The sequence below is a fragment of the Semicossyphus pulcher genome, unplaced genomic scaffold, assembly GCF_022749685.1.
Source record: "Semicossyphus pulcher isolate SPU_LCO1_2020_fin unplaced genomic scaffold, fSemPul1.0.p SCAF_14, whole genome shotgun sequence".
NCBI lineage: Eukaryota > Metazoa > Chordata > Actinopteri > Labriformes > Labridae > Semicossyphus > Semicossyphus pulcher.
The window spans coordinates 8567111-8593374 of NW_027211648.1; the positions used below are offsets into that span (position 1 = coordinate 8567111).

The 26264-nt window shown below is 42.0% G+C and overlaps 1 protein-coding gene across 3 annotated transcripts in view; it reads right to left on the bottom strand.

The window, feature by feature from the left end:
* The window catches only part of mta1 (metastasis associated 1), a 56987-nt gene that overhangs the window by 18830 nt on the left and 11893 nt on the right, over positions 1-26264 (bottom strand). For all 3 annotated transcript variants that reach the window (XM_069661407.1, XM_069661406.1, XM_069661405.1), the window contains exons 2-6: positions 24496-24563; positions 18161-18254; positions 3104-3230; positions 488-551; positions 30-147 (exon numbers count right to left, since the gene is read on the bottom strand). In XM_069661407.1, the coding sequence (XP_069517508.1) occupies positions 30-147; positions 488-551; positions 3104-3230; positions 18161-18254; positions 24496-24563 (471 nt within the window). The remainder of the gene's footprint in view (positions 1-29; positions 148-487; positions 552-3103; positions 3231-18160; positions 18255-24495; positions 24564-26264) is intronic.

A 26264-nucleotide genomic window follows, 5' to 3' on the forward strand; every position in this document is an offset into this window, starting at 1 on the left:
AACGACTAAAAGACTTAAGCATGATGTACCTTCATTCAGGAGGTCGGTGATGTCGGCCTGAAACTTGTTCCCAACACGGATCTCCCCCTTATCAGCCAGCAGAGTCTTCTGCTGAGGGTCATACACCAGCGAGTAGAAGAAGGCATCCTGGGAAATACAGAAGGCAGGAAGGCGTGAGGAGGGGAATGAAAGGGAGAGGAGGAAGCGAGACGGGCGAGCGCAGAGGCGAAAAGAGAAGGAGTGTAGCTTTCTCCATGCGTGTGTGCGTGTGTGTGTGTACTTTCCCCTCTGCTAGTCTCTCGTCTCCTCATTACTGTATGTGAAAAGAACATTCTGGGTCAACACGCTGAATTATTCATCTGGAAACAAGAATCTCTTAACTCATAAGTCGTCCGCACACACTCTCCCTTAGATAATCCTGAAATCTAACACGCCTAATCACAGTTAAGAAGACCCCCATTTGGTGGGATTTGGCTGGTGAACGTACCTCTCTGTCCAGGTACGACTTCAGGGCTTCTGTCTCGTTCAGCAGCGTCACACAGCACTTCCCCCTGGAGCCCCGGCGAGGAGAGGAAGTGAGGACGGAGCAGGAAGAGGAAGTAGAGGATACACAAGAAGACACAAACAAGGGAATATGAGAAACACAGAATAACCAAGAACACTTAAAGTCCAGGGGATAACGTGTTACATAAGCGGCAGATGAAGGCTGCTACCCCGGTCCAAACTGTCTAAGAGCACACTTTGATGTTGGATTCATCTCAGTTTCTGCAACTACAATATTGATCTGGTTCCAGCTGGCTCAGCCGCTTATTTGTCGAATCATGGTCCACTGTGTTGACACTCATCTCTGTCCCTTGCTACCGTCTGAATTCAAATTATTTACCAGCTAATTAGTCAAACCTCTCCAGCCTGAAGCAGATACCATTTGGCCGGGTGATAAACTCAAACACCTCGCGTAACCCCGCTCAGCTAGAAATCTTAATCAAGCCAGAATCCTCGGCACACAAACGGCTCATCAGTGTATTTTTGTTGCAGCAGATGTCAGCTTGCACTTCCTGCCTCTCTGCAGAAATGTCAAAGTAATAATGTGGTAATGATTCGGTGTGTTTGTCTGGAGATTACTGATGAGCAAAGGCAGTTTCTATATGTAGAAACAAGCTCCGTGTTGACATTTAGTGCTCATTGGCACGCTGCGTATGGGAGGATTATTTTGAGTTTGTTTGACGCGAGTGACAGATGATAGCTCGAGCGGCGCACAACCGGCAGATAATGTGAGAGAAGGAATCAATTAATGATCACATCATCATCCTGCAAAACACTCAGGGGACTGGAAGTTTCACATGCACGGGATTTAAAGGCACATAATGTCGTATGTGGCATAAGAGCAAAACATTAGAGTGTATGTAAACGTATTAAGTGTCAGATATTTGCAGCTAGGAAATAAATGATGCTACCTCCAATACCTTTGTTAACAAAGCTGCAAAATAAAGTCAATCATGTAAATTTGCAGCTATTCTGACAAATTGTTTCATTTTCAAGCAACAACAGTTTAAGCTTCTAAAATGTGACAATAATCTGCTGTTATTGAGCTTAAATTAAACCTAATTTAACATTTTTGTGTTTTGAAAATGTGGTTGGACAAAACAAAAAATATTGTGATGCTTTGATTCATAGATTTATGCAGACAATAACGCAACAGATTGAGGGCCTGTGTCCGCTAACGCCGTTTTTTGCGCTGGCAGCAAGAGCGCCTCTCACTGGCGCTTACTGTTGCTAAGCTACGAAAGTTGTCTGGTGGCACAAAGTGATTTTCATTTGATGGTATCCTATGGTTGGCAATTTATTTTCTCTCCATCGAGTAGTTTTTATCTGTATTGGCAAAACTCAGGAAAGAATCAGCAAGTCAGACTCCTTGATATCCACCTCATTATTCACTCTCTTTCCACTTTTCCAGAGTTGTACACACAAGTTGTACTGCAAGTTATCGCTCCTGCAACCTAACATTTCCGATCATCGCTGCTTGACATAAAAAGCATTAAACTGGCAAAAAAAGGGGTGACCTTTATTATGAAGCAGCCACATGAAAGTCAGATGCTGCGTCGACGAAGGCTGGGTCATACGTAGCCTTTGTAGGCCGCTAAGACGAAGGGTAAGGGCAAGAACAGCTGGTGACACAAAGCGCCACTCCTGTCGCCTAGGAACATGTAGCTAGCTGCCTAACTAGCTTACATAACTAACGTCACGTAACTTAAGATAATATGAGGTTTCAAGGCCCCTTTCTTTTATTTAAAATCATGTGTAACACTCGCTATTTGATTGAGTTGAAATCAAAGACTTTCACATTTCACAGTTTATTCCTCGGCCGCTATTCAAGTTCTTTGAATTGGCTCGCAATGAATCCTGGGATACGTAGGGCCACGAAGGATGCACCCAATGGATCCTTCGTGGCCCGGGAAAAGAAGGACGCATCGTCGGCCTCTTCGGAAGGAGCCTTTGACGAGCCACTGTGACGCAATCGGCCTTGAAATACGTCCTTCAAAAGGATGCAGCCCCTGAATTGGGACGCAGTTTATGTCTTTGTCAGCTTAGTCAGCCTCAACATTAATAAATAAATTGTCTATTAAACGAGACAATAGCCATTTTGTGCGTATTATTATGAGGGACTTGTTCCTCAAACCAAAATCACAGCCACAGCGAGGTGTGAGATGAGCTGCTCAGCGACAGACTGGAAGCCTGAAACTCCTCGACAAGATAACTTCAACTGTGTCTTGCTCCTCACGTTGCGGGCAGCATGAAATCACATCTCAGTAGCAGTTATTATTGACTTACTTCTTTATTAAAACAATGTGAGTGTGTTTGGCTGCTTCTGCGAACACATACACCAGCTGCTCCTCTGCTGTTTTTCTGACAAAGTGGCTGCAGTATTACACACCTGCTGTTACAGCGGTAACACAAGAGTCAGCGCCAAATAATCCAGGAAGAAAATCTTAGGATAGGATAACCACTTCAAATACAGTAAGGAATTATTTAAAAACAGGTGAAAGGAAGGCTGACAAAGAAGCCAGACTGATATAGTCCACCCAGGTTGTGTCCAGCAGTGTACCTGATGTGTGTCGCAGGTAGAGACTCCAGTTGCCGGGACAGGAAGAGCTCTCTGTGTCTGAGCTGGTGTTTCTGTTTCTCGGGGAGGTCCGACATCTCTGGATTCTCCATCTCCTCCTCCAGCTCCCCTGGGTGGTAAAAAAAAAAAAAAAAGGGAGGGTCAAAGGTCAAATATACACATATCAGCTGAGGTGGAACAATGATGTCCTCAGGGGAAACGGTGGTGGGAGGTGGGGGGGACAGTCTCAGGTGCACAGCGAGCGAATATAAAGCACAAGGATGCACACTAGATGAGCCGGAACAATGAAGTCCCCGGGGAGATTCATTTATACACATGCAGGTATTTTACATAAAATCTCACTCATGATGTCGACATGAGACCTGAAGTATGAATCAAACAACAGCAGAATGAGGTTTTGTCTTCCAATTTTGTATTTCTACCATTATTACAGAAGCCACAACACGGATATGAGAGTGTCTCAAACACTCCATCATTTTAATGCACTCCAAATGTGTTTTCAATATATTGTCATTTGGGTAATCTTCTGTATTTGAAGCGTGGAACGTTAAAAAACAGCAATGTAAAGAATAGCGAAAAGACGCACTGTAGCTCTGTAGAGAAAAAAAGAGGTCCTTCAAAATTGTTTGTTGTTTAAAACCTAAAAAAGTTACCTCCAGACATTCCTTAGATACGGTCTGACAACACAAAAACACACCTATTGCCTTTTCTGCAGCATAACGCCGGGAACACACAGGACGCCGAAGCGCCACGAATAGCCGCGGAGCGGAGCCCGTTTCCTTTCGGCGCCCATGTTAACCGATTGTGTCGTTCACACCAGACGCGCCGCGGCGCACACCTCCGCGGCCGGCTCACGCCCTGCAGCGATCGTTTTGGCGTCTGGTCTATTTTTTTCGCGAGCCGCGAGCGATCGTGTCAATCCTGGCAGGAAGTCAAACATGAAACAACGAGAGAATCCGGTCAATTTTCAAAATTAAAACAATTTTCAAAATAAAACACCGCGATTGACAAATGCGATGTTATATTTGTGTGCTTTTATATATTTGTCAGTATCTAAACAGAGCGCGAGAGAGATGAAGATACACACAGACACACACACATAGACACACACACAAGAAAGAGAGAGACACAAAGTGGACTGGCTATAGGGGGTGCGGGCGTGGTGTCAAAACACACACGCAAACAGAGAGAGAGAGCATGATGAAAAAAAAGCTCCAAATGTGAGTAAACGACAGCTGAGGAGCAGAGGCGCTTGTCGACCGGCGCAGAGAAATGCGCGTCTGGTGTGAACGGAAGTGCTCCGGCTCGCGCGCGATTTTCGTTGTGCGGCGCTTCGGAATCCGGTGTGTTCCCAGCGTAAGGGCCTGTATCCACTAAGCACTTTTTTGCACTCACAGCGCCTATTTTCTTTACAAAACCGATGCAGTTCGGCGTTTTCAGCACTCAGCGTCCTAAGACCAAAAACAACCAATCAAAATCAAAAAGGGGCGGGACTTTTGATATCAACTTTGTCAACTACAATGGCGGAGGAGAAGCTAATCCTTTGAGGGTACAATTTCCAGGTCGAGAGTTGCTGCTAACGCCAGGACATGACTCCTTTCTTGACCTTAAATAAAAGCAAATATGAAGCATACAGAGCAATTTAAAACAGACTTAACGGTCACTACAGTGCAGCCAACTTTTGTAACCTAGCAACCATAAGGGCCAGTGAGAAGCGCTCTGAAATCGAGGATGTGAACACAGGCCCTCAAAGAGAAAGTTCACAAATGAGTGAACAGTGATCAAGATATCCTAACATTGAGCTCCTTGTTGGGGCCAAACTCTAAGGGTGCTTTCCCACCTGACAGCTTTGGTCCGGACTTTCCAACTCTACTCAGGAAGTCCGGTTCCTTTGGACAGGTGAGAGCACGCATTCGAACTCTGGTGCGGATCAAAACATCGGACCATGGTCCGACAGAAAAGACTTTTGGTAAAAGCTGCCGTCTGGAGACAAACTCATGGTAACAATTTGGTCTTTGATTTGGATCAAACAGACTTTAGATGTGAAAGCACCCTCAGAGAGCTGGAACCTACGCTCACCATCCTGACGTGTTAAACCGGTGAGGCCGGCCTTGTGCGGTGATAATATAATCACCAGGAATAAATTGCCAGACTTGACAAAGCTAGTGGATGATGATGTTTTACAACTGTATTCACTGGCTGACAAGTCAGTTTTCCTTTGGGCTTGTGTTGTTAAATGAGCTGATTTCTCTAAAGGAAGTCTCAGCAGGTACAGCATTGTGTTTCAGAGGTTTTTCTTAACTACCTCTGGCAAGGATGTTGTGTTTTGGTGTCATAAGTTTTTCAGGCGGATTATGAAAAACTACCAGCCTGAGTTTGTAGTGGATGGTAATGCGGCGCAAGATATGTGGTGTCAAACTGTAGAAAAAACACAAAGAAAGGCCAGCAGAGACAGACAACAACATCATTTGCTAGCCCTGTTAGCACACGTCGTCGTGATGACACCAGAGCGGAGAAGATTAGCCTGCTAATAACGGATATGGTAACTGGAGATATATGCTCCCATTAAGTGTTGTTGAAGGAGAAGGCTTCTGTGAGCTGGTGCCGTTTGTTGAGCCGGAGTACGAGCCTCCATCACAGCGGACAACAGCAACGAGAGTGTGAAGCAGCACAGAACAGAAGTCCGTACAGTCCGCTACCGCTGTGACGTTTGACAACAAAATGTTACAACAGCTTTTAATTGAAGGGTCTGTTCAGGTTGTTTAGTGCTTTTGAAATTGCACTTGCTCTCTATTGTTGGCAATTTATTTACATTAATGTTAAAGTGTTTGATAGATGTTCTCTTACAGGCATACAGCCTACTATTTCCGGGCCGGGAGGTCCGTGTCCGCCGTTAGGTAATTAGATCACTCGAGTATTGAAATCACTGGATATGCCCATCCCTAATGTCCATGCATTAATAGTGGTTGTGCTTGCACATTTGTATTTAAAGCAAGGCTTCAATATTGGCATTTAGCGATCACCGAGTGCCCTTGTAGTTCCAGCTGTAACCTTGAGGGATCCCAGCACCCTGGATTAAAAAAAAAAAAATCTTGGATAATCTCCATCACACGCTCAAACACAGATCAGGTCAAGGAAAAACTCGAATCAAAGGCACAGAGTGAAAAACAGCTGTGGAGAGCTGGTGCAGGAGAGTGACTGTTGAAGGGCTATCAGAGCATTTAAGCGCTCATGTGTCTGCGTCATTCTGTGAGAACAGAGCTGCTGGTCGGCAACATCTCCATCGTGCAAGCCCTTCCTCATATGTGGATGAGGAGGATGGAGGAAACGAGGGTGGGAAAGTAAGGAAAGAGGAGGTGAGACGGACAGGAAAAGAGATAAAAGAGAGAGACAGATAAAATAGGCAGGACGATCACAGAGGGACAAAGTGTGACGAGAGTGATAAAGAGCGAAGGGAGCGTAAGATGAAGACAGAGAGACATAAAGACGGAGGAGATGGAGAGAGGGGAGGAAGGGGAGGAAGGGGGAGTGATAGAGAAATCAGCAGGGAGAGAGAGAGAGGAGGAGGAGGAGGAAAAGCCAGAGAGAGTGGAGGGAGAGAAAGAGAGCAGTCGGTACGTGCTCCAATTCATTTGGAGTTTCATTAGAGGAAGCGAGACAGAAAGAGGGAGACGGGGAGCAGAACAAAAGCAATCAAGGGATTTTCAGGAGAAGAGATGTGTGGCCAAAATCAATAAGTACTCCTTCACTCGCTCACTCTGCCCAGCACTCAGCACCCAGCAGACACACAGCATCAGCGCTCACACACACACACACAGCATGAGACTCACTCCATCTTCTGCCATGTAAAAGCAGCACAATATGGACTCAGATTATTAATAAAAGGAATAAAAACAAGATTAAATGGGACGGCGAATAAGGAGGAGAGTTGTAGCACGGTGAGACGTGGATGTTAACTGTGTCTGAGAAAGATACCCAACATACTGCGCGTGTGTAACATGACTGAAACATGTGGTTGGTGGGTTTAATCGTCACATTCTGTGCATGCACACGTAACAGTGTCAGTATCTGCTGTATGTTTCAGTAGTTAAACAGCCAGACGGCTCATAATGAGCTCCAAACTGCCGGCCGTGCTTCCTCTACACAGCACTGCATTAGCATTAAAATCTGTGACACTTAAAAACTGAATGAAATTCACCATACAAGACAACATTTACAAGTTTGTCTATTTGTGTTGTTTTCTGTCTGTCAGTGTACTGCTAATTTTATTATGTTTTTTATTATTAGTGTTAATATTTCATTTTTTATTGTTAATTTGATGTCATGTTGTAAACGTGATTTCTGTTGGGACCCCCTTTAAAAGGAGATGGTACATCTCGAGGGGTTTATCCTAATAAAAATACAATTATCAATTATTAATTATGTTGACTCACTGTGAGATAAAACTTACGCTGTCCCCCGAAAGTCAACTATTCGAATCATCGGTTGAGAATCTGCCGACTCATTTTTTTGTCAAATCTCAGCACTCGGCACAGACTGTAGACTTCACAATACAAGCCTTAAATGACCCTTAAGTGATCACAAAGTTTTAACAGGAGCAGAATTATCAGCAGAGGTAGAAACAAACTAACCTGATGGTTAAAACCAGTGAATAAAAGCACTTTCACGTTAGAAACCTGCTATTCAATGAGGCGTCGGTGCTGTAGGATGAGCTAAAATCTATAGGGAAAAACTGTTACATGACTTTAGAGAGTAATAAAGTGCTTAGTTGGAAATATTCTAATATCTGGCAGATGGCAGCACTTACTGAGAAGTCAAAGGTGCATCTTAATGTAAAACATGAGACTAATGTAGGCCGACAGAGTTTGGTCGGCCACTTGAAGATACAATCTCAAAGATTTCAATTTGAGTGCTAATCGGTAACTACAACAGTACTCGTCCCAATTTAAGCAGACGTCTCTGGTCGGCTCCCTTTGTCATGGTTCTCTTGATTTTCCTCGCTTTCTTTTGTAGACTGTTTGCCTTCATCTGAGCGTCCAATTTGTTTCTTTTCACTTATTGTTGAAGTTGTATCTGTAGTCATCGATCTTTTCTTTGTTTGGTCAGCCATAGTAGATTACTGTTTACTGGCAACACTTGCAGAGAGCGGAAAAGCAGCCGCTTAGCTCCGCCTACCCTCTCTGGCAGACAAATGTTGCCACAGACACCCAGTCCATCAAAATACGATATACTGTAAATGCAAAGGCTTTCATCAGTGGGCTATACGCTCAATCACCATTGTGTTAACTCATTCGGTGATAGTGACTTTAAAGACATTTGATATCAGATGATAGGTACTTCCCTGGTCTAATCCAGGACATACAGAAGTTTATTCTTTTTTATCAATCAATGAGCTTCAATAAAAATTAAATTAAAGAAACTTCAACGTTATACAGGAACTGTGACACAGAGCACAAAAGCTCTACAGAAAAGCTTCAAGCCAAACGAAAGGCAGCGCGGCACGCTGAAGCGTAATTACTCAGAGCGATAAATAAAAAACTACATCTACTCAGTCTGGTATTTTGGGGGGGGTTTATGCCTTCATTGAACACACCACTGCAGAGATTTAAAGACAGATGAGAGGAGAGAGGATGAGGAATAACATGGAAAAATAGTCCCCAGCAGGTAGCATTGCACCTTAACGCTACTGACACTTAAAGCTTAATAAGTCCAATATTAAACATCATATGAATGTAATAAAGTGTGCTATATTAGGCTCGCAGGGTGCCTACGCTATGACACACTGCAGGAAACCTGTGTGCAATATTTAGAGCAGGGCCATGAAAATATAGATATGTGAACCTCTGAACCTCTCAGTTTTTATGACATCTTTCTTTGCCGGATAAATTGTACATCTCTTTGAGGAAAACAAGAATATTTGGGGTTTTTTTGAGTCAAGTCTGTGCGCTTGCATATGTGTTACTCTGCATCTTTACACCCGTATCCATGAATTTGCACACACAGTAGCGAGCTTCTGCAGTGGTCCATCAGCAGGACGCCCCTTCCAGCCGGCCCCCCGGCTGCGCGACCTCGAGCAGCAGCTCAACTCCCCAACCTCAGTCCTCCTTCTCCTCTCCTCCTCTGGAGCCAATCTCCTGGCAGTGCACCCGCGCCATACTCTCTACAAATTGCCTCTCCATCTCACCTGTCCCAGCCAATTATCAATTATTGATGAATGGGTCGCCTTACTGGGCCGAGCGACCGCGAGGGGGAGGGAGGGGAGAGGAAGGAGTAGGCCTGAGGGTGAGAGGAGGAGGTGAGGAGAGCACGGCGGAGCGTTATTACCTTAACAAACTGACTACACGTCTATGACACAGTGTGTTTATGTGGAGGAGGAAGGAGACGGCTGTGGACTCTTCCGCTCAGAAATCATAGTCTGCTGCTAAAGCGGGGAGACTGATCAATAGGAAATCAATACTGTGATGTCAGAGGATAATATCCGGGCGCTGGTTTTAGCGATATAGCGACAGAAAATGTTCACAGTCCTGCAGCTTTTAAGACAATTTCAACACATAATATTACCCTACTATCCTGTCGACACTTTTCCCTCAGTGACTAAAATAAAATGTATGAAAACAGTCAGACCAAAAATATCACCACATAATCAATATCGAGATATCTGTTTCATCTATAACCCCCAAATAACAGGAGGTGATTGCGTCTTAATATCTGCAGACCAGACGCCATGTTTGAGATGTTTGCCGAGTCAACGCTGTGTGTGTTTTTTCTATTTTAACGTCAGTCTAACAGAGTGCATTGTGGACATTGTTTCCCCATTCACAGCACATTCCAAACAAGCGTAAGAACAAGAGCAGCACAGTCAACAACGAGACAATGATGCCCTGTGGTGCTGCTAGATTTCAAGTCAGTTTATTATGGTAACAATGTGACTAAGGTGTAGTAGCTCTATATACAGAGTAGGGCGGACAACATGGCGAAATATAACTCCTGATAGAAACTGTTTAACTTTACAACACAGTTTGTTAACATGTGCTAAAGCTGTCTCTTGCACATATTTTAAGGCTGGATTCTTTATGTTTAAAGTGAAAGATTTTTTATGTAAATAAATGTCTGTGAAGTCTCTATCTATCGCAGAATGAGGTAACACAACGGTGATTGAGCCGATGGCCCACTGATTAAAAGCCTTTGCATTTGCAGTATTACGGACTGGTTGTCGGGGGCGACTTTCATGGAAAAAATCACAAGTGGCGCCCAGTTAGTGACGTGTTTTCCATCACCCAGCAGTGGTTGGTCTGCCAGAGAGGGTAGGCGGAGCTAAGTGGCTGCTTTTCCGATCTCTGCGAGTGTTGCGAGTAAACAGTAATCTACTATGGCTGAACAAACAAAGAAAAGATGGATGACTACAGATACAACTTCAACAATAAGTGAACATCCAAAGAAAAAGAAACAAACTCGACGCTCAGATGAAGCAAACAGTCTGAAGAGGAAAGCGACCGTCAGCGAGGAAAATCAAGAGTTACAACCGGAGCCAACCGTGGACACATGCGACACCACATCTGGGAAGTGTGCTCCTGCAATTACCGTTTATCACCATAGGTGTCGCCAACGAGAACGAAACCGAGATCTTTAGGTAAGAATAACCAAGACAGTGAGTAAAGCAGTTTCAGGTTAAAACTCAGTGTCTCTACAGGAGGAGCTGTGAGCAGAGCATCAGCTCAGCTTGTTTCTAGGAACTCAGCTCGTCTTTGGATTCACATCACTTCAGTGTTAAAGGGTCAAAGTGTTTTTACCATGAGCCAAATTACCTGCAGAAGCCTCTGCGACTTCAAAACAAACATACCTGGTATATAGAATGAGTAAAAACATACAGAAAGGAGTTTCAGGTTAATAATGGTGTCCCTCCAGTTCTCTGTGGCAGACACAGGATGTCCAGTGAGGGGACTGCTAGCTGAGCTGCCACTGACGTCTATACAACTATTTTATCTGACCTTTTATGTCACCAATTTCCTCTTCTCTGGGGGAAAACGAAGGCCACTTTCACCCTTGCTTTCATGCTCCTTTTTTCATCAACAATAACTCAACCAATGCTTTGAAGTATGAGGCGGGCGTGTATTACAGCATGGACTTCATGTACAAGCACAAAACTGCAGACTCACTAGCTATTGTCGCTTTCTCTGTGGCGTTACAGGCAAATTGATCTATCTATATTTAGTTGTCCAAAGTTTACCATCCATAAGGAAGTCAAATATATTGCAATCCCCGTCGAGATGTTAATGCCAAGTGTAACAAGCAGTCGGCAAAGTGGACTGAAACATGTCTTTACATTAGCCTCTCCGTGGCAGACAAATGTCTCCTCTCAAACCCCACAACTCCACTTTGCAACGCTTTCCATTAAATAATTTCTTGTCTCTACAATTCCCAAGCCGGGATAACGTTGTAGACATCACAAGAGATATTTTCAGCAGACATAACAAAGCTTCCTCCAGAGATGCAGCTGTTTACACATGTCATGAGAAGAACTATTCTGCCTGCGTAAGCTGATTTTCAGTGTGTGAAGTCACTGGGATTCCCCTTCAGCCAGCAGGAGAGAAATGTTTTAAATGTCAGGTATTATAAGAGCGCATGTGTAGAACAAAGACCGCGGAGAGTCTGTCTGTCTGTCTGTCTGTCTGTCTGTCTGTCTATTAGACTGCAGATTGGTAATACACTTAATATATGCCAGTGGCAGCCTTGGTTCAACAAGTGAAATATGATTAGAAACTGTATCAAAATGTATTTTCATGTTCTCACCTTTTCTGACTATATTTTAACCTTCATATTTGCAAGCTAACAAAGGCTGCAAAAGTTTGGTTTAACAGCAGGATGGTGAAAATATCCACCAGACTATAATTTTGCGCATCTTTATTTGAGCATTATTTCCTCCCTATTTCCCTGACAAACAGTACAAGCAATTACATTTGTGTAATATTAAACATACAGGATCAATAAGCAGCCTTTTATTTGTCAATAACAACATGAAAGTCTGCTCCATCCATGACGACTGTGTCGACACGAGGCGAGGACGCTGCCTTCACCTACAGCTGATAAGGCTGCCGTTGGTAAAGCTCCACAGGCGGTGATGCAAATGAGAAATCAAAGTCTAATTTTAACATTTCATCACTTTTATCAAATGTCGAGCTCAAGTGGTACAACATGACACCAATACTGGCAGGGCAGAGGGCTCGTTTCCACGTAGAGACCATCAACCCTGCAGGAAACTGTAATAAAAGCATCCAAAAAAAAAGGGTTGTAGCTTAGGTTAATGATCTGTTCTGGAGCCAAAGCTTGTAGCTACAATATACTCCACTTAGCGACTACAGCCAGTTTGTCTCCATTAGCACTGGTTCTACTTTTGTGCATCAGCTTACTGGCAACATTGCTGTCTATTGTTTATGAAAGCTTGGGAGTTCAAAAATAGAAAAAGGTTTGAGTCATGGCAAATTCAAACGTCTGAAGGGAGGGGCCGGGGAGGTAGGATGCCAAGTCCGCCACAGAAGCTGACCACTCAGGGGGCTGCCTCGCTCACAGGGGAGGGGCTAATGCCGGAGTTTTGAGGCCCCATTGAGGGAGTGCTCCGAATCTCTGCAAGCAAAATATTTGATCAATGACTCACAGCAGACACGCATTAAGACACAAGGGCTCATACGGACGCACGCGCACGCACGCCTGCCATTCTCAAGTGATCCATAACAAAAGTGAGTTAAATAAATCTCCCTCAGAAACTCCTGCGACACAGCCCAGAGCCAAACGCTCAATATCTGCGGGTGTAAGACATAGTGTTTAACACATGAACACACACACACACATACGCAGGGAGAAAGGCCCATGCAGCGAGGCTGCAGCTACACACAGGATACAGCCCACACCCATGCGGTGCACAGCTATTCCCTGGCATGCATTTTTAACATATTGCAAATGTCTGGAAACCCCTTACCCAAACTGCAGCTGGCAAAGCTCAGCCAAAATAAGGAGGCATATAAAGGAAAAGCCTATATGCCTGCATTCTGCTACGTCTATGGTGGGCCAATGCTGTCATATGTTTAATTTTTTTGGTGTATCTCCATGTGCTGAAGTAAAATAACCAAAAACATACAACAAAAAAGGATGTTTTGTTGATATATTGTGGTTGGGAATATCCTTCAACGAGCAGACACGCTACATCTTGAGCTGTGCAAGTATGAAAAACGTAATAGCAGCACATGCATGCTCAAAAATAATCACAGCCCTTCTTAAAAGTGGACACACACACACTGACAAACTGATGCTGTGTGGTCCGACAAAACAAACAGTCCCCTCCTGTGATGGACACCCCCCCCCCAGGCCTCACACGCACTCATCCACACGTAAGCTAATGCATACACATCTGCACCCTCACACACACATATACTATATACACTTCACACCCCAGGAGCCGCACCCAGTCAAAGTGTAGTGGTTGGGTTCTGCCGCTGAGGTGACAGGAGAGCAGTGTTTTCTACTCACAGTGTGACATCACGACTTGTATGAATGTTGGAGTGAGTTGAGTCAAACTTTGCTAAAATTAACCGACATTTTTTTTGCTTTTTAAGTTTGTGGGTTGTTGTTAAGTCAGAGTGGGTCTACGTGACGCAAGCATGTGCACAAACCAGTCATAAAGTGTGTTTAAGCCTACACACTGTAACCACAACCTGTCAGCTCAGTGCACTTGTGTAGTAGAGTGATGATGTTGGTGTAACAGGGCAGTGTACATTCAGAAAGAGCTCGGTGGAGACTCAAGCACTGACTTTTATTTTGAAGGAGCTACTACTACTATCACAATGTTCGGCAAGTTTTGTTGACTTGTTGTAAAACATTTTTATGGAAGCTTGTATGCAAGTCAAGGTTCAAACCTCTGGTATAAAAATGTTGGAATTATCACAGGATGTATGCCTACATTTTGTTTTACACACTGCATTTGCTGCTCTTCTGTAAGCTTTACTACTTCTTTGTCTCCGCCATATCCCTCCACTGGCTCCCAGTCGCCGCTCGCATTAAATTCAAAACCCTGTTGCTCGCTTACAAAACAGCAACAAAAACGGCTCCCGCCTACCTGAACGCCCTCATCCAGGTCTACACTCCCTCCCGCCCACTACGCTCTGCCAATGAAAGGCGCCTGGTACTCCCACACAACAGGGCCCTAAGTTAACTAGACTCTTCTCCTCAGTAGTCCCCAGGTGGTGGGATGAGCTACCAAACTCCATTCAGTCCGCAGAGTCCCTTTCACCTTTAAAGTCGAGGTGAAATGAAAAATGTAATTTTATTCCTTTAAGATCACATCCTCGGTAATATTGTGCATCTGTTTGACAATATAGGCCAAAAAAATACAGAAAATCCATTTCTTCGTGTTCTTGTATCTAGGGAAAGACCGATTATCGGCGCCTATATTCGGCATTTTGACGCATATCTGCCTTTTTTTTAATCCGACGGCCGATAAGAGATCAATTTAAAATTATTTTGGCTCTGATGCAGCAGCGCCTCTCTGTCTGCAGTCACTACTCTGTCTCCAGCATTGTCCCACCCACAGCACTGATTGGTTACACGCAGAGCCAGTTAAATTTTATTTAACTTTGTTTTATTTACTTAATAAAACTTCAGGAAGTTATTTATTTATTTATTTAAATTTTCAGTTAACTTTATAAGAGATGCTGCTGACCCTGGGAACTCCCTGCGCTTTTTGTTTGTTTGTTTAATAAACATATGCTTAAAGGCATTTAAACAAAGTTAAGTGTTGGAGTTTGTATTATTCAAAATTTTGACGTCAATATTTTCACTTTTACTGCAAATGAATATCGGCTCCAAATATCAGTTATCGGCCTCCTTGACTACTAATAATCGGTATCGGTATCGGCCCTGAAAATGCCATATCGGTCTATCTCTACTTGTATCAAATTTCGATCATTTTTTCTTCCTGTAAAAAAAAAATATCCCGTGTGCTTACGTAGGCTAGAACCAACCAATTCCAACCAATCAATCTGCAACATTTAGCCGCAGAGCACCAAGAACGCTCGGTCAGTTAGCTAGCTACTGCGCTGTGGAGAACGTCTGTCTACGCCCACTTCTCAACGATCAAATCAAATCCCTCTAATGATATGTCCCGCCTGCACGTCCTGTTTCACTCGGAAATACGTCACGATACGGAAGCTAGATACTCTGGAAATGCTGTTTCAGCTCGACTTTAAGAAGAAGCTAAAGACCCTGCTCTTTCACGAACACCTCTGACCTTAATGATAGTGATGATATTGATGATGATGACATTGAGGAGGTAGTTTATGCCGACTAGGATTTTCATGATGATGATGATGACTGTACTGATTTTGTTGATGTTGCTGATGATGATTATTAGTTTAAAAAAAAATATCGCACTTGAAGCCGTTTGTTGGCTCTCACTGACTTCGCTCCTTCCTGTCTTGATTGTTGCTTGTGTTGTTTTTACTCTGAGATGTACGTCGCTAAAAGCGTCTGCTAAATGAAATTGTAACATTGTTAAGGAGTCTCTGTTGCTGGTTTAGTCATTATACGTGGCTCAAAGATAATCTGGAGAAGTGTGTCTGTTCCTTTTACACAACACAACCCAGAGTCAGGCCCACTACACATGGAGTCTACTGAGCTGCACCTCTTGAACACGACGACATAAAGTCACTGGAATTAACATGGTTTAACATTGGTCTGTTGACGTGGCAACGCTAATGGCCATTTGGTAGAGTAGGTAGTATCTGCATGTCAATACCTGGAGCTCATAAACATTGCCTGGGTCTGACAAAGGTAGCCGTGCTGTCTGGGTTGCAGTGGCCACTAAATTTAAGAGCCATGTGGTAGGTTATGTAACTTACAAGTATTGGGATGGGGGCACAACGGGAGTGGCGTCTTCGCTGAGCATTTATCCTTTTCATCAGGGCACAATGAGGGTATCTTTTGTGTTTAATTCAAAGTCACTGCATTGGACTCCCTACTCCTATTCTGTCTTGGATCATGTGGCAGCTTCAGCTTCATCCAAATCATAACTGGGCGGAGCTACATGTGACAATTTTTTACAACCGTCCAAAACTTGCAGACAAACAAGCAGGTCCACATTTTGTTATTTTCTACTCATCTACCGCCGAGCCTTTTACTGTACGCAACACCAGAAAAGGTGAGGCCGTACCAAGGGAAGATTCAATATCACCGCTTGTACGATACACTGCATCTCATTCACAGCACCACAGAATAATGTAAACAACACTGAAATGCAAAAATATCCACTTAGACAAGAATGTGAGTGTTTCTGACAATCTGAAAATCTGGTCTGAAACACAACAAGAAGCTTTAATTCACCCATCATTCATGTGCACAAAAGTTGCTATGATGGAGCATCACAAAAGAATCGCTCAAGAGCTGATATCTTCTCCCTCCTCTTCCTCTTTTGCATGTCAAGATAATTAAAAAAGAAGCAGAACATGTGACTTGTAAGGATGACTAACTTAACAACCAGCATGTGGGTGGTGGGTGGTGGGATTTTCCCACTAAGATTGTACTGAAGATGGGTAACAAGAGGACAGATGCTGCCCACAATCAGGTCTTGTTATGAAAGCCTGTTGTAGTTTTTATATCTAATTCTTAAAAGATAATTTTTTGGCCTTTATTTGATAGCTGAAGAGAGACAGGAAATACAGGTTCTGAGTGTGAGTCAAACCTACAGCCGATGCCTCTTTACACCGGGCGCCTGCAATACACACCAAGCAAAACCGGCACATTAAATTTAAAGAAAAAACAGTATTTCAAAATCGTCCTCTGGGGCAGGGTGGGCTTCTGGAGGTTATAGGGTTTACAATCTTCCTACCAAACAAACTACTTAAATCTTAGCAACCAAATATTAGATGACAAGATTAGAGAGGTCGGCGGCTTCAAACAGTCTGATAAATCAATTATTATTTCCCGAACTTCACAGTCTGTACTGAGTAAACACCATGTTTCCTTGTTTTTTCCTTCTGTTGTTTTTTTGTGGGGATAAGGACAAACTCCCCAAACTATTCTGAAGGGGAGAACATGTAAGAAAACTAAGGAAGAGCAACAGAGGAGAGACCAGAGAAGGACGAACAGAGAAGCGATAGATGCCCTGAGTGTAGGATGAACGGAGAGAATCACAGTATGTTAAATGTATGTATAACAAATTGAAGACACATGTAGATTGTAAAACTGATGTGAATGTGGCGGTTAGTTAGAATAAGTTAGAATAAATCCTGCATCCCTCTCTGATTCTTTGAATTCAGACACTCTAGCAGTGCCCTGAAGGCATCTTTTCCAGCTGACCACAATGGAGGTGACCCGTGCTTTCAAGAAGAGCTCTGGCCTTTAAGCAAAGCACTTATTTTTACCTACAAATTCCTTTTCTCTTTTACCAATAACCATCTTCAAACCGACTCCTTCCTTCTGTATTTCCCTCCTCCTCCGCCTTTCTTTCTCTCCCGTCATCGTTTACATCCTTCTCTTTGAAAAACATCCCAAAACATTAACAAGCAACACCATACTGCTTTAGCAAGAGCCCATTCAGAAGTCTGCCAGCTGTTCCAGACACTGCAGAGTACGTCTGGAGAACAGCACCACATGCACGTACACGCTGCACGCCCACGCTGAAGCAGAAAAAAAAAAAAGGGACATATGCAAAGACACAAACACAGACACAGGTGTCGTCATATTGATACGCCCAGCAGATCGAATGCTGTCTGCAACCAGGCCTATCAGAGGAGGGGCTGCAGTCTGGACTGTTTCTCTCAGCTCGGCAACAAACTGAATTTAATTTTGTATCATGCCTGGTGTGCAAACAAGCCTTACAATCAAAAGAGGAAAACAAACAGAGTTGTGTTTTCCAGTTCAGGAAAATCTAGTTTGATTGGAGGTGCAACTTTGCAGAGGAAAATAACTGCAGTTTTTAAATTCTGTGTTTTTGTACGTGTTTTTGTTTTTCATGTCGGGCGTTCGCTGGCGGGGTAACGGTCGGTCACTCACTTGCATGTTTGTCTGCCAGGGCGATGAGTGTGCTGGAGATGTCCCTGCGCCGGTAAAAACACACCACTTTGGCCTCCACGTTCCCATTGGCTGTCTGCAAACCAGAGACAATCGGCGTTACCACGGCAACAAGTGGTGCCACACACAGTGCACCCACACACACACACACACACACACAGATGAAAAACCCCATAGATGATAGTTCTTAACTAGGGCTGAAAACACAGTGTGAGGCTACGGCAATTCTCCAAAATCACAATAAGTGCTGCAGCTATCAGAGAGCTGTGGTGAGCACGGCTCTGTTTGTGCTGTGGCCGTTTCTTTCGAGTAATACCACACTGGCATGTTGATAATGACATCGCTTTTAAATTAAGAGCTGCATAACAACGCTTTATTGAATGCAACCTGAGGAAAAAAAAAAAAAGGTCTGAAAAGCAATGAGGCTCATTTAGAAATTGATTAGCAGCGGGGTTTTTTTCACCCCACACATAAAAGAAAACAGAGTAATAGAGTTTAAACTGCAATATTGATAAACTGTGATTCTTTAAAAGCGTTACACATCATTGACAATCTCATTTCTATCTTATTATCGGACGAGCATATTGGATTAGGAACTCTCTCATGAATCATACTGGTGAGATGTAATGTGAGAGGAGGACGGGTGAAAAAGAAAACACATTCAGGATGAAGTATTTCTTTACGTTCTGCAGACAATTTAGCACTGCGGACTTTTTACTTTTCGGTCAGGAAATAATTAAAATCCAATTCTAGTGTTTGATTAAAGGGCAGTAGCAACAAAAACGTAATTTCCTCATTTCTGAGCGTCGTTTTTACAACAAATTAAGGCCCTTTTTTGTTTTTAAGAAAACCCAGAGGATTAACAATTCTTAGATGTTTGCCCTTTTGTTTCATGACACATATTAACATTTTAAGGCAGTTTTTTTTAATGCAAGAGCAGATGCAGACACGCTTAATCTGTCGGCATAACATAAAGTAATGTTCTCTTCAAAACTTCCTTTTGCATGCAAGTCATAATCTGCTTCACTCGGCCTGCAGACCAACTTTAAAATTCTAAGAATGAGCACAGGTGTGAGAAAAAATGAATATCTATGATCATAAGGATGCAAGTAAGTTTAAGTCATATCATTCCCTTAAAGTGAAGCAGATGAAGAGCGTGATAATTGAAAGTCTGATTCCCTCCAGCATCTCCATTATAAGATTCATAAATATGTATATGTGCAAGTGAAAACTTTACACCTATAACTGCAGCCCAATTACAGCAAAACACAGCAGCAGGCGCTGGTAAGGGCGGGAAGTGTGTGTGTAAGAAACAAAGCAGTGGTTTGATCACAGGAAGGCATCAAGGTGTTGTTAAGTATGGAAGCCCTAAGTGGACATACATTTTTTTACAACTTATACAATTTACTTTGTTGTTTCTCTTGAGATAACAAAGCTGTTTTTTCTCATTATAAAGGGTTAATTTATCTCTTTATCTCGAGATGAAGCTGCTTTTTCTCATTATAGAAGGGTTAATTTATCTCTATCTGGAGATAAAGCTGTTTTTTCTCATTATAAAGGGTTAATTTATCTCTTTATCTTGAGATAAAGCTGTTTTTTCTCATTATAAAGGGTTAATTTATCTCTTCATCTCAAGATAAAGCCGTTTTTTCTCATTATAAAGGGTTAATTTATCTCTTCATCTCAAGATAAAGCTGTTTTTTCTCATTATAAAGGGTTAATTTATCTCTATCTGGAGATAAAACTGTTTTTTCTCATTATAAAGGGTTAATTTATCTCTTCATCTCAAGATAAAGCCGTTTTTTCTCATTATAAAGGGTTAATTTATCTCTTTATCTGGAGATAAAGCTGTTTTTTCTCATTATAAAGGGTTAATTTATCTCGAGATAAAGCCGTTTTTTCTCATTATAAAGGGTTAATTTATCTCTATCTGGAGATAAAGCTGTTTTTTCTCATTATAAAGGGTTAATTTATCTCGAGATAAAGCCGTTTTTTCTCATTATAAAGGGTTAATTTATCTCTATCTGGAGATAAAGCCATTTTTTCTCATTATAAAGGGTTAATTTATCTCTATCTGGAGATAAAGCCGTTTTTTCTCATTATAAAGGGTTAATTTATCTCTCTATCTGGAGATAAAGCCGTTTTTTCTCATTATAAAGGGTTAATTTATCTCGAGATAAAGCTGTTTTTTCTCATTATAAAGGGTTAATTTATCTCGAGATAAAGCTGTTTTTTCTCATTATAAAGGGTTAATTTATCTCTTTATCTCAAGATAAAGCTGTTTTTTCTCATTATAAAGGGTTAATTTATCTCGAGATAAAGCCGTTTTTTCTCATTATAAAGGGTTAATTTATCTCGAGATAAAGCCGTTTTTTCTCATTATAAAGGGTTAATTTATCTCGAGATAAAGCTGTTTTTTCTCATTATAAAGGGTTAATTTATCTCTATCTGGAGATAAAGCTGTTTTTTCTCATTATAAAGGGTTAATTTATCTCGAGATAAAGCCGTTTTTTCTCATTATAAAGGGTTAATTTATCTCTTTATCTGGAGATAAAGCTGTTTTTTCTCATTATAAAGGGTTAATTTATCTCGAGATAAAGCCGTTTTTTCTCATTATAAAGGGTTAATTTATCTCTATCTGGAGATAAAGCCATTTTTTCTCATTATAAAGGGTTAATTTATCTCTATCTGGAGATAAAGCCGTTTTTTCTCATTATAAAGGGTTAATTTATCTCGAGATAAAGCTGTTTTTTCTCATTATAAAGGGTTAATTTATCTCTTTATCTCAAGATAAAGCCGTTTTTTCTCATTATAAAGGGTTAATTTATCTCGAGATAAAGCCGTTTTTTCTCATTATAAAGGGTTAATTTATCTCGAGATAAAGCCGTTTTTTCTCATTATAAAGGGTTAATTTATCTCTTTATCTGGAGATAAAGCTGTTTTTTCTCATTATAAAGGGTTAATTTATCTCGAGATAAAGCCGTTTTTTCTCATTATAAAGGGTTAATTTATCTCTATCTGGAGATAAAGCTGTTTTTTCTCATTATAAAGGGGTTAATTTATCTCAAGATAAAGCCGTTTTTTCTCATTATAAAGGGTTAATTTATCTCGAGATAAAGCCGTTTTTTCTCATTATAAAGGGTTAATTTATCTCTTTATCTGGAGATAAAGCTGTTTTTTCTCATTATAAAGGGTTAATTTATCTCGAGATAAAGCCGTTTTTTCTCATTATAAAGGGTTAATTTATCTCTTTATCTGGAGATAAAGCTGTTTTTTCTCATTATAAAGGGTTAATTTATCTCGAGATAAAGCCGTTTTTTCTCATTATAAAGGGTTAATTTATCTCTTTATCTCGAGATGAAGCTGCCTTTTCTCATTATAAAGGGTTAATTTATCTCTATCTGGAGATAAAGCTGTTTTTTCTCATTATAAAGGGTTAATTTATCTCTTTATCTGGAGATGACAAAGCTTGTTTTCACATGATAAGTCATCATTTTGAGGGTCACCAATTAACCTAACGAGCATGTCTTTGGATTGTGGGAAGAAGCCGGAGAACCCGGAGGGAACCCACGCATGCACGGGGAGAACATGCAGACTCCTTTATGTACCAAAAGAGTATTCAAGGCCATAATCGTCAGGGAAATCGCAATGAAAGAATATTAAGTAAAGCGTTGTGGATTCTTTAATAAATCTTAAATTTGTGTCGGTATGTTTGTAAATTGCTTTTGTAAACTTGAAACTAATGGCAGTGCAGAAAACGGGTTTCAGTTTTATCAGTTACATCGTTAATTTTCTGTGTTTTTCAGCGGTTTCGAGCTGCTGTGGATCGTCCCAACACTGTTTATCTCAGCGCTTATGTAGGAGAACCCCCGCAGATCCCTGAGGAGCAGAGAGACTGACAGTGACAGGCAGAATAGAGGGCTCACTCTGCACTCTGTGTCAGTCACATTAAACAGCCTCCATATTATCCAGCGCAGGCTCGGGACAGGGGACAGACAGCGGGCACCTGTAACCAGTCTACTGAGACAGGCCTCTTATTCTGCCTCTGTCACTGAACAGTGTGCGAGATGGCAGCCTGGGATTTACCCGACATCATCCAGAGCAACAGTGTCATCATACCTGTGACATAACAGGACTGTTTTTGCTGCCGTCAGTACAATAAAGATATGTTCTGTGTCAGCAACACAGTTTTATCTTCAAGACAGGATATGTTGCCAAAGACATTTTTTAAATAAATCTGGTATTATCAGCATTAAGTTAATGGCATTTCAACAATTATCAGTGATTGTGATCAGAAAAAGTAGAGATAACTAAAGATATACATCTCCTGATGCTGTGAGTAATGTTGCCAGTGTCGCCAATATATATTTCATTTTCATACTATAACCAATCAGTTTTTTTAATAACCAATTTTTACATTTAACTACAAATTAAAAATCTATTAAGGCTGCAACTAACTCTTTTTGAAATGATCGATAAATAAGCTGGTTATATCTTCCTTAATTGATTATTTATTAAATAATAATAAATGGTCAGAAAATAATAATAAAGAAGTTTGTTTACAATAAGAGAATCTGCAAATGGTCACATTTAAGATGCTGGAAAGTTTATATTTTTCTATTTTTATTGAGTAATTTTCAATATATTTGTGAATTACATTACTGTCCATTGATGAATCAACTAATTATTAGATTAAACTTATAATTTTGAACATTCACAACAGTGTTAAGTTTGGCAGCTATTTCACACTTAGTCTTAGTCTTCAGATGAAAATGATTATTAGTCACATTTTAGTCACTTTTAAGATATGCCCCCTCCCCCTCCCTCTTCTCCTTTTTACCCGTTTGCTTCAGGTAAAATTAAGACTTTAAATTTCAGCAGATCATCCATTCAGTAAAAGAACGATGAGGACACAGCATCTGAAGATTACTCTTCATCATCACTTCTCATTTAAACAGCCTGACTGAAGCAGACAGCTGATGATCGCTCCTTTTTGTACAGTAGAAATGACGCATAAAACCCCCCTTTTTCAGTGAGCGCGCACAGAGCCTGAAGCAGAAAGCCTGAGTTAACAGAGAGAGTTCACAACCACCTGCATGATACCCGTTATCTCCAACCGGGTTACCCAGTTACAGGAATGCATTGTTTGTATTCTGACAGACAGATTAGACGCACAGTGGGGGAAAACGTGCATTTTGAATGTCTAACAGACCACCACTAACATTTTAGTCCCGTCTCGTTAACGTAAACAAAACATACAGAGTTTACGCTAGACTTTTTTTGAGGGCCAAATTGGCCGTTAATATTCGATAATTCCAGCCATATAGAAAAACTATCGGACATATGCTTTGAATAGCAATTATGCCTAATTAATTAATAGGGAGGTTAATAATTAACCGTTAACCGGCAGCACGGTCATCATCAGCACTGCATCTTGCCGAGTACCAAGATGCAAATGATGCACTGCGCCGTCTTCGCCTGTCCATCTCTCTGTGTTTTATAAGTTTATAATAAGGCTATATAAGTTTATATTTCAGTTCTCTTGGCAGCACATCTTTAAATTAACACAATAGCCTATTGAATATACCATTAAAATTTTTGCATTTATTTGGCATATTTTTCCACTGGACATTTTGGCCGGTGATATCTTTTTCTCCCGGACAACTGCACGTGATCCCGGCGAAAAGCCGGTAGATACTGACTAACATAAACCCTGCGTGTCGTCTGAGTTTTTATTATCAACGATCTATGTTTATTTTTATTTTTTTTAAAGATTATTTTTTGGCCCCTTGGCCCCTATCTATAGGACAGCTGAAGACAGACAGGAAACGTTGGGAGTAGAGAGTGGGGGACGACATGCACCAAATGATCGGCAGACCAGGAGTCGAGCCTGCGATCAGTGCGACGAGGACTGCAGCCTCTGTACATGGGGCGTCTGCTCTACCAACCGAGCCAAACAGCGCCCCACGATCTATGTTTATTGATGACATTAACACTGAACCACAAATTCACTTAGTAAGAAAATAATTCAATTCTTTTCTTTATAACATTTCATTAAAATACCTGATTACCCACGAATGAGCAGACCATGTGAGTTTTACACAGAATACCCCCCTATAACAAGTGTCCTTTTATTGAACCATTTAGGGTGTACACCAAAAAAAGAGCCTCAAAAATTCAGCTTCATGAGGACCCAAATGGGCAAACTGCCTCTAAAGAAATTCAACTGAAAAGTAGAGATACATTTGGCCAAACAGGCAGAAGCTGTGCTGCATTTAAGGGCACTCATTCAAGCTCAGACACACTCACACACTCACCTTGTTCAACTCCTCTATCCTCCTGATCAGCAGTGGGTTACTGGACGAGTTCTCAAAATAAACATAATCTGTAAGAGGAAAGTAAGGAGGAGAAAGAGGAAGAGAAGTGTCAGTCAGCTTTTGCAATGTCATCCAAACGTTCAGGGTGACTTCCAGTTGGACCGAATTTGACAGCTTAATTAGTCTACACTAGAGTGCAACAGAGACATCAACCAAATGTTGGTTCGGTTACATACACAGGAGATTTAGTTGTAGTTGGGAGGTCTGACTAACACACCAGTACGCTCACACGCGCACACAAACACAGGCTCTCCCAACCTCCCGTTGACACTGCAGCCTTGTATTTCCTCATGCTTCCTTTGTCTTACTGCTCCGTTCATCCCCCTCCATGTGTGTTGTTGTTGTTTTCATGCACCGTGCGTCTGTGTGGGTGTGTATGAGACACTGCATGAGTTTTACCACGCATGTGTGACTTTACTATGCATTCAAATGTGTTTGTGTGTAAGTGCGTGCGGCTCCTGGCACGGCTCCAGGCCCATTGGAGGTTTAGCTCTCACCAGGATGTCCCCGCAGGCCCCGGTCTTGGTAGGGTGCCTGGTCTTAGCCCTGCATGTGTCTTGGCTGAGTGCTGTCAGATTATACCCCACACTTGGAAGGCTGCCTGGAGCTGGAGCTATCCTCCCATCACCCTGAACCTCCTGCCACCCATCCCCCCCCCCCACACACACACACACTCCCCCCCAAGGGCCCCCCCCCCCCCGTCTTCTTGACCGAATAGGCCAGAGATCGCCTGAAATTCCACCAGCATAACGGCGATACACACTGACTGCTGCTTATATTTCCTCCTCTCCCCGAGTCCAACTCTAACTGGTTTAGGCATGCGCTCATCATGCTCGCACACCCAGGATCTGCACTGGCTCCAAATCTCTCCTCTATTTCGATGACTGCCAGAGTTAAAGGCAAAATCCACCAGCGCACACTGATAAAAACTGTCATGTAACTTGTTCACAGCTCAAGAATACAGACATTCTAACACGCCTGTCAAAACAATTACAGTAGATTAATTCTGATATCTGTAGAGTTGTGACGCAAAACAGACAAAAACGTTCTATTAAATTTGCAGATTTTCTTGTTTAATATTAAAAGCCTTTTTCACACGTGCACTCCTGACAATTTCCAGAAAATTTCAGGACAGTCTGCCCCGAAGTTTCACACACGTCCTTCACAACGGGAGGCAGGATAGATGCTAAAAGTGCGGCTGTCGGCCCTCACAGCCAGAAGCTCCTGAATCTCTTCGTCTCTCCAATTTGCAGACATCTTTGCTGTTGTCTTCTCTTACATCATCCTTTCTTCTTCAACCTCGAATGTTTTTAATCATCCTGTTATGCGTCGCTCTAATGGTGTCGCGGCGGTCGCATCGCGGTGAATGTTCCTGACTATGCGAGCTGCGTTCACACGTCGGCTCGCCCCGACTTCTTGTGGAAATTTTACTTTTGAGGCTGGTAGAAAAAAGTCAGGGTGAAAAAAACAGCAGTTTGTGTTCGCACATGCAGCCCATCCGGACAATGTCATGAAATTTTCAGGAGTGCAGGTGTGAAACGGGCTATCAGGACGATCTTTGGATTCAAGACGAGGCTGTAGTACTAGTATCTAGTCTCAATTGACTACTTGTTTTGACTGTAAAATGTCAGAAAATAGTGCCTTGGGTGATATTTTCAAGTACAGCGACAGATATGTGGGCCCTTCCCAGGTTGATGTATGTGCCAGTG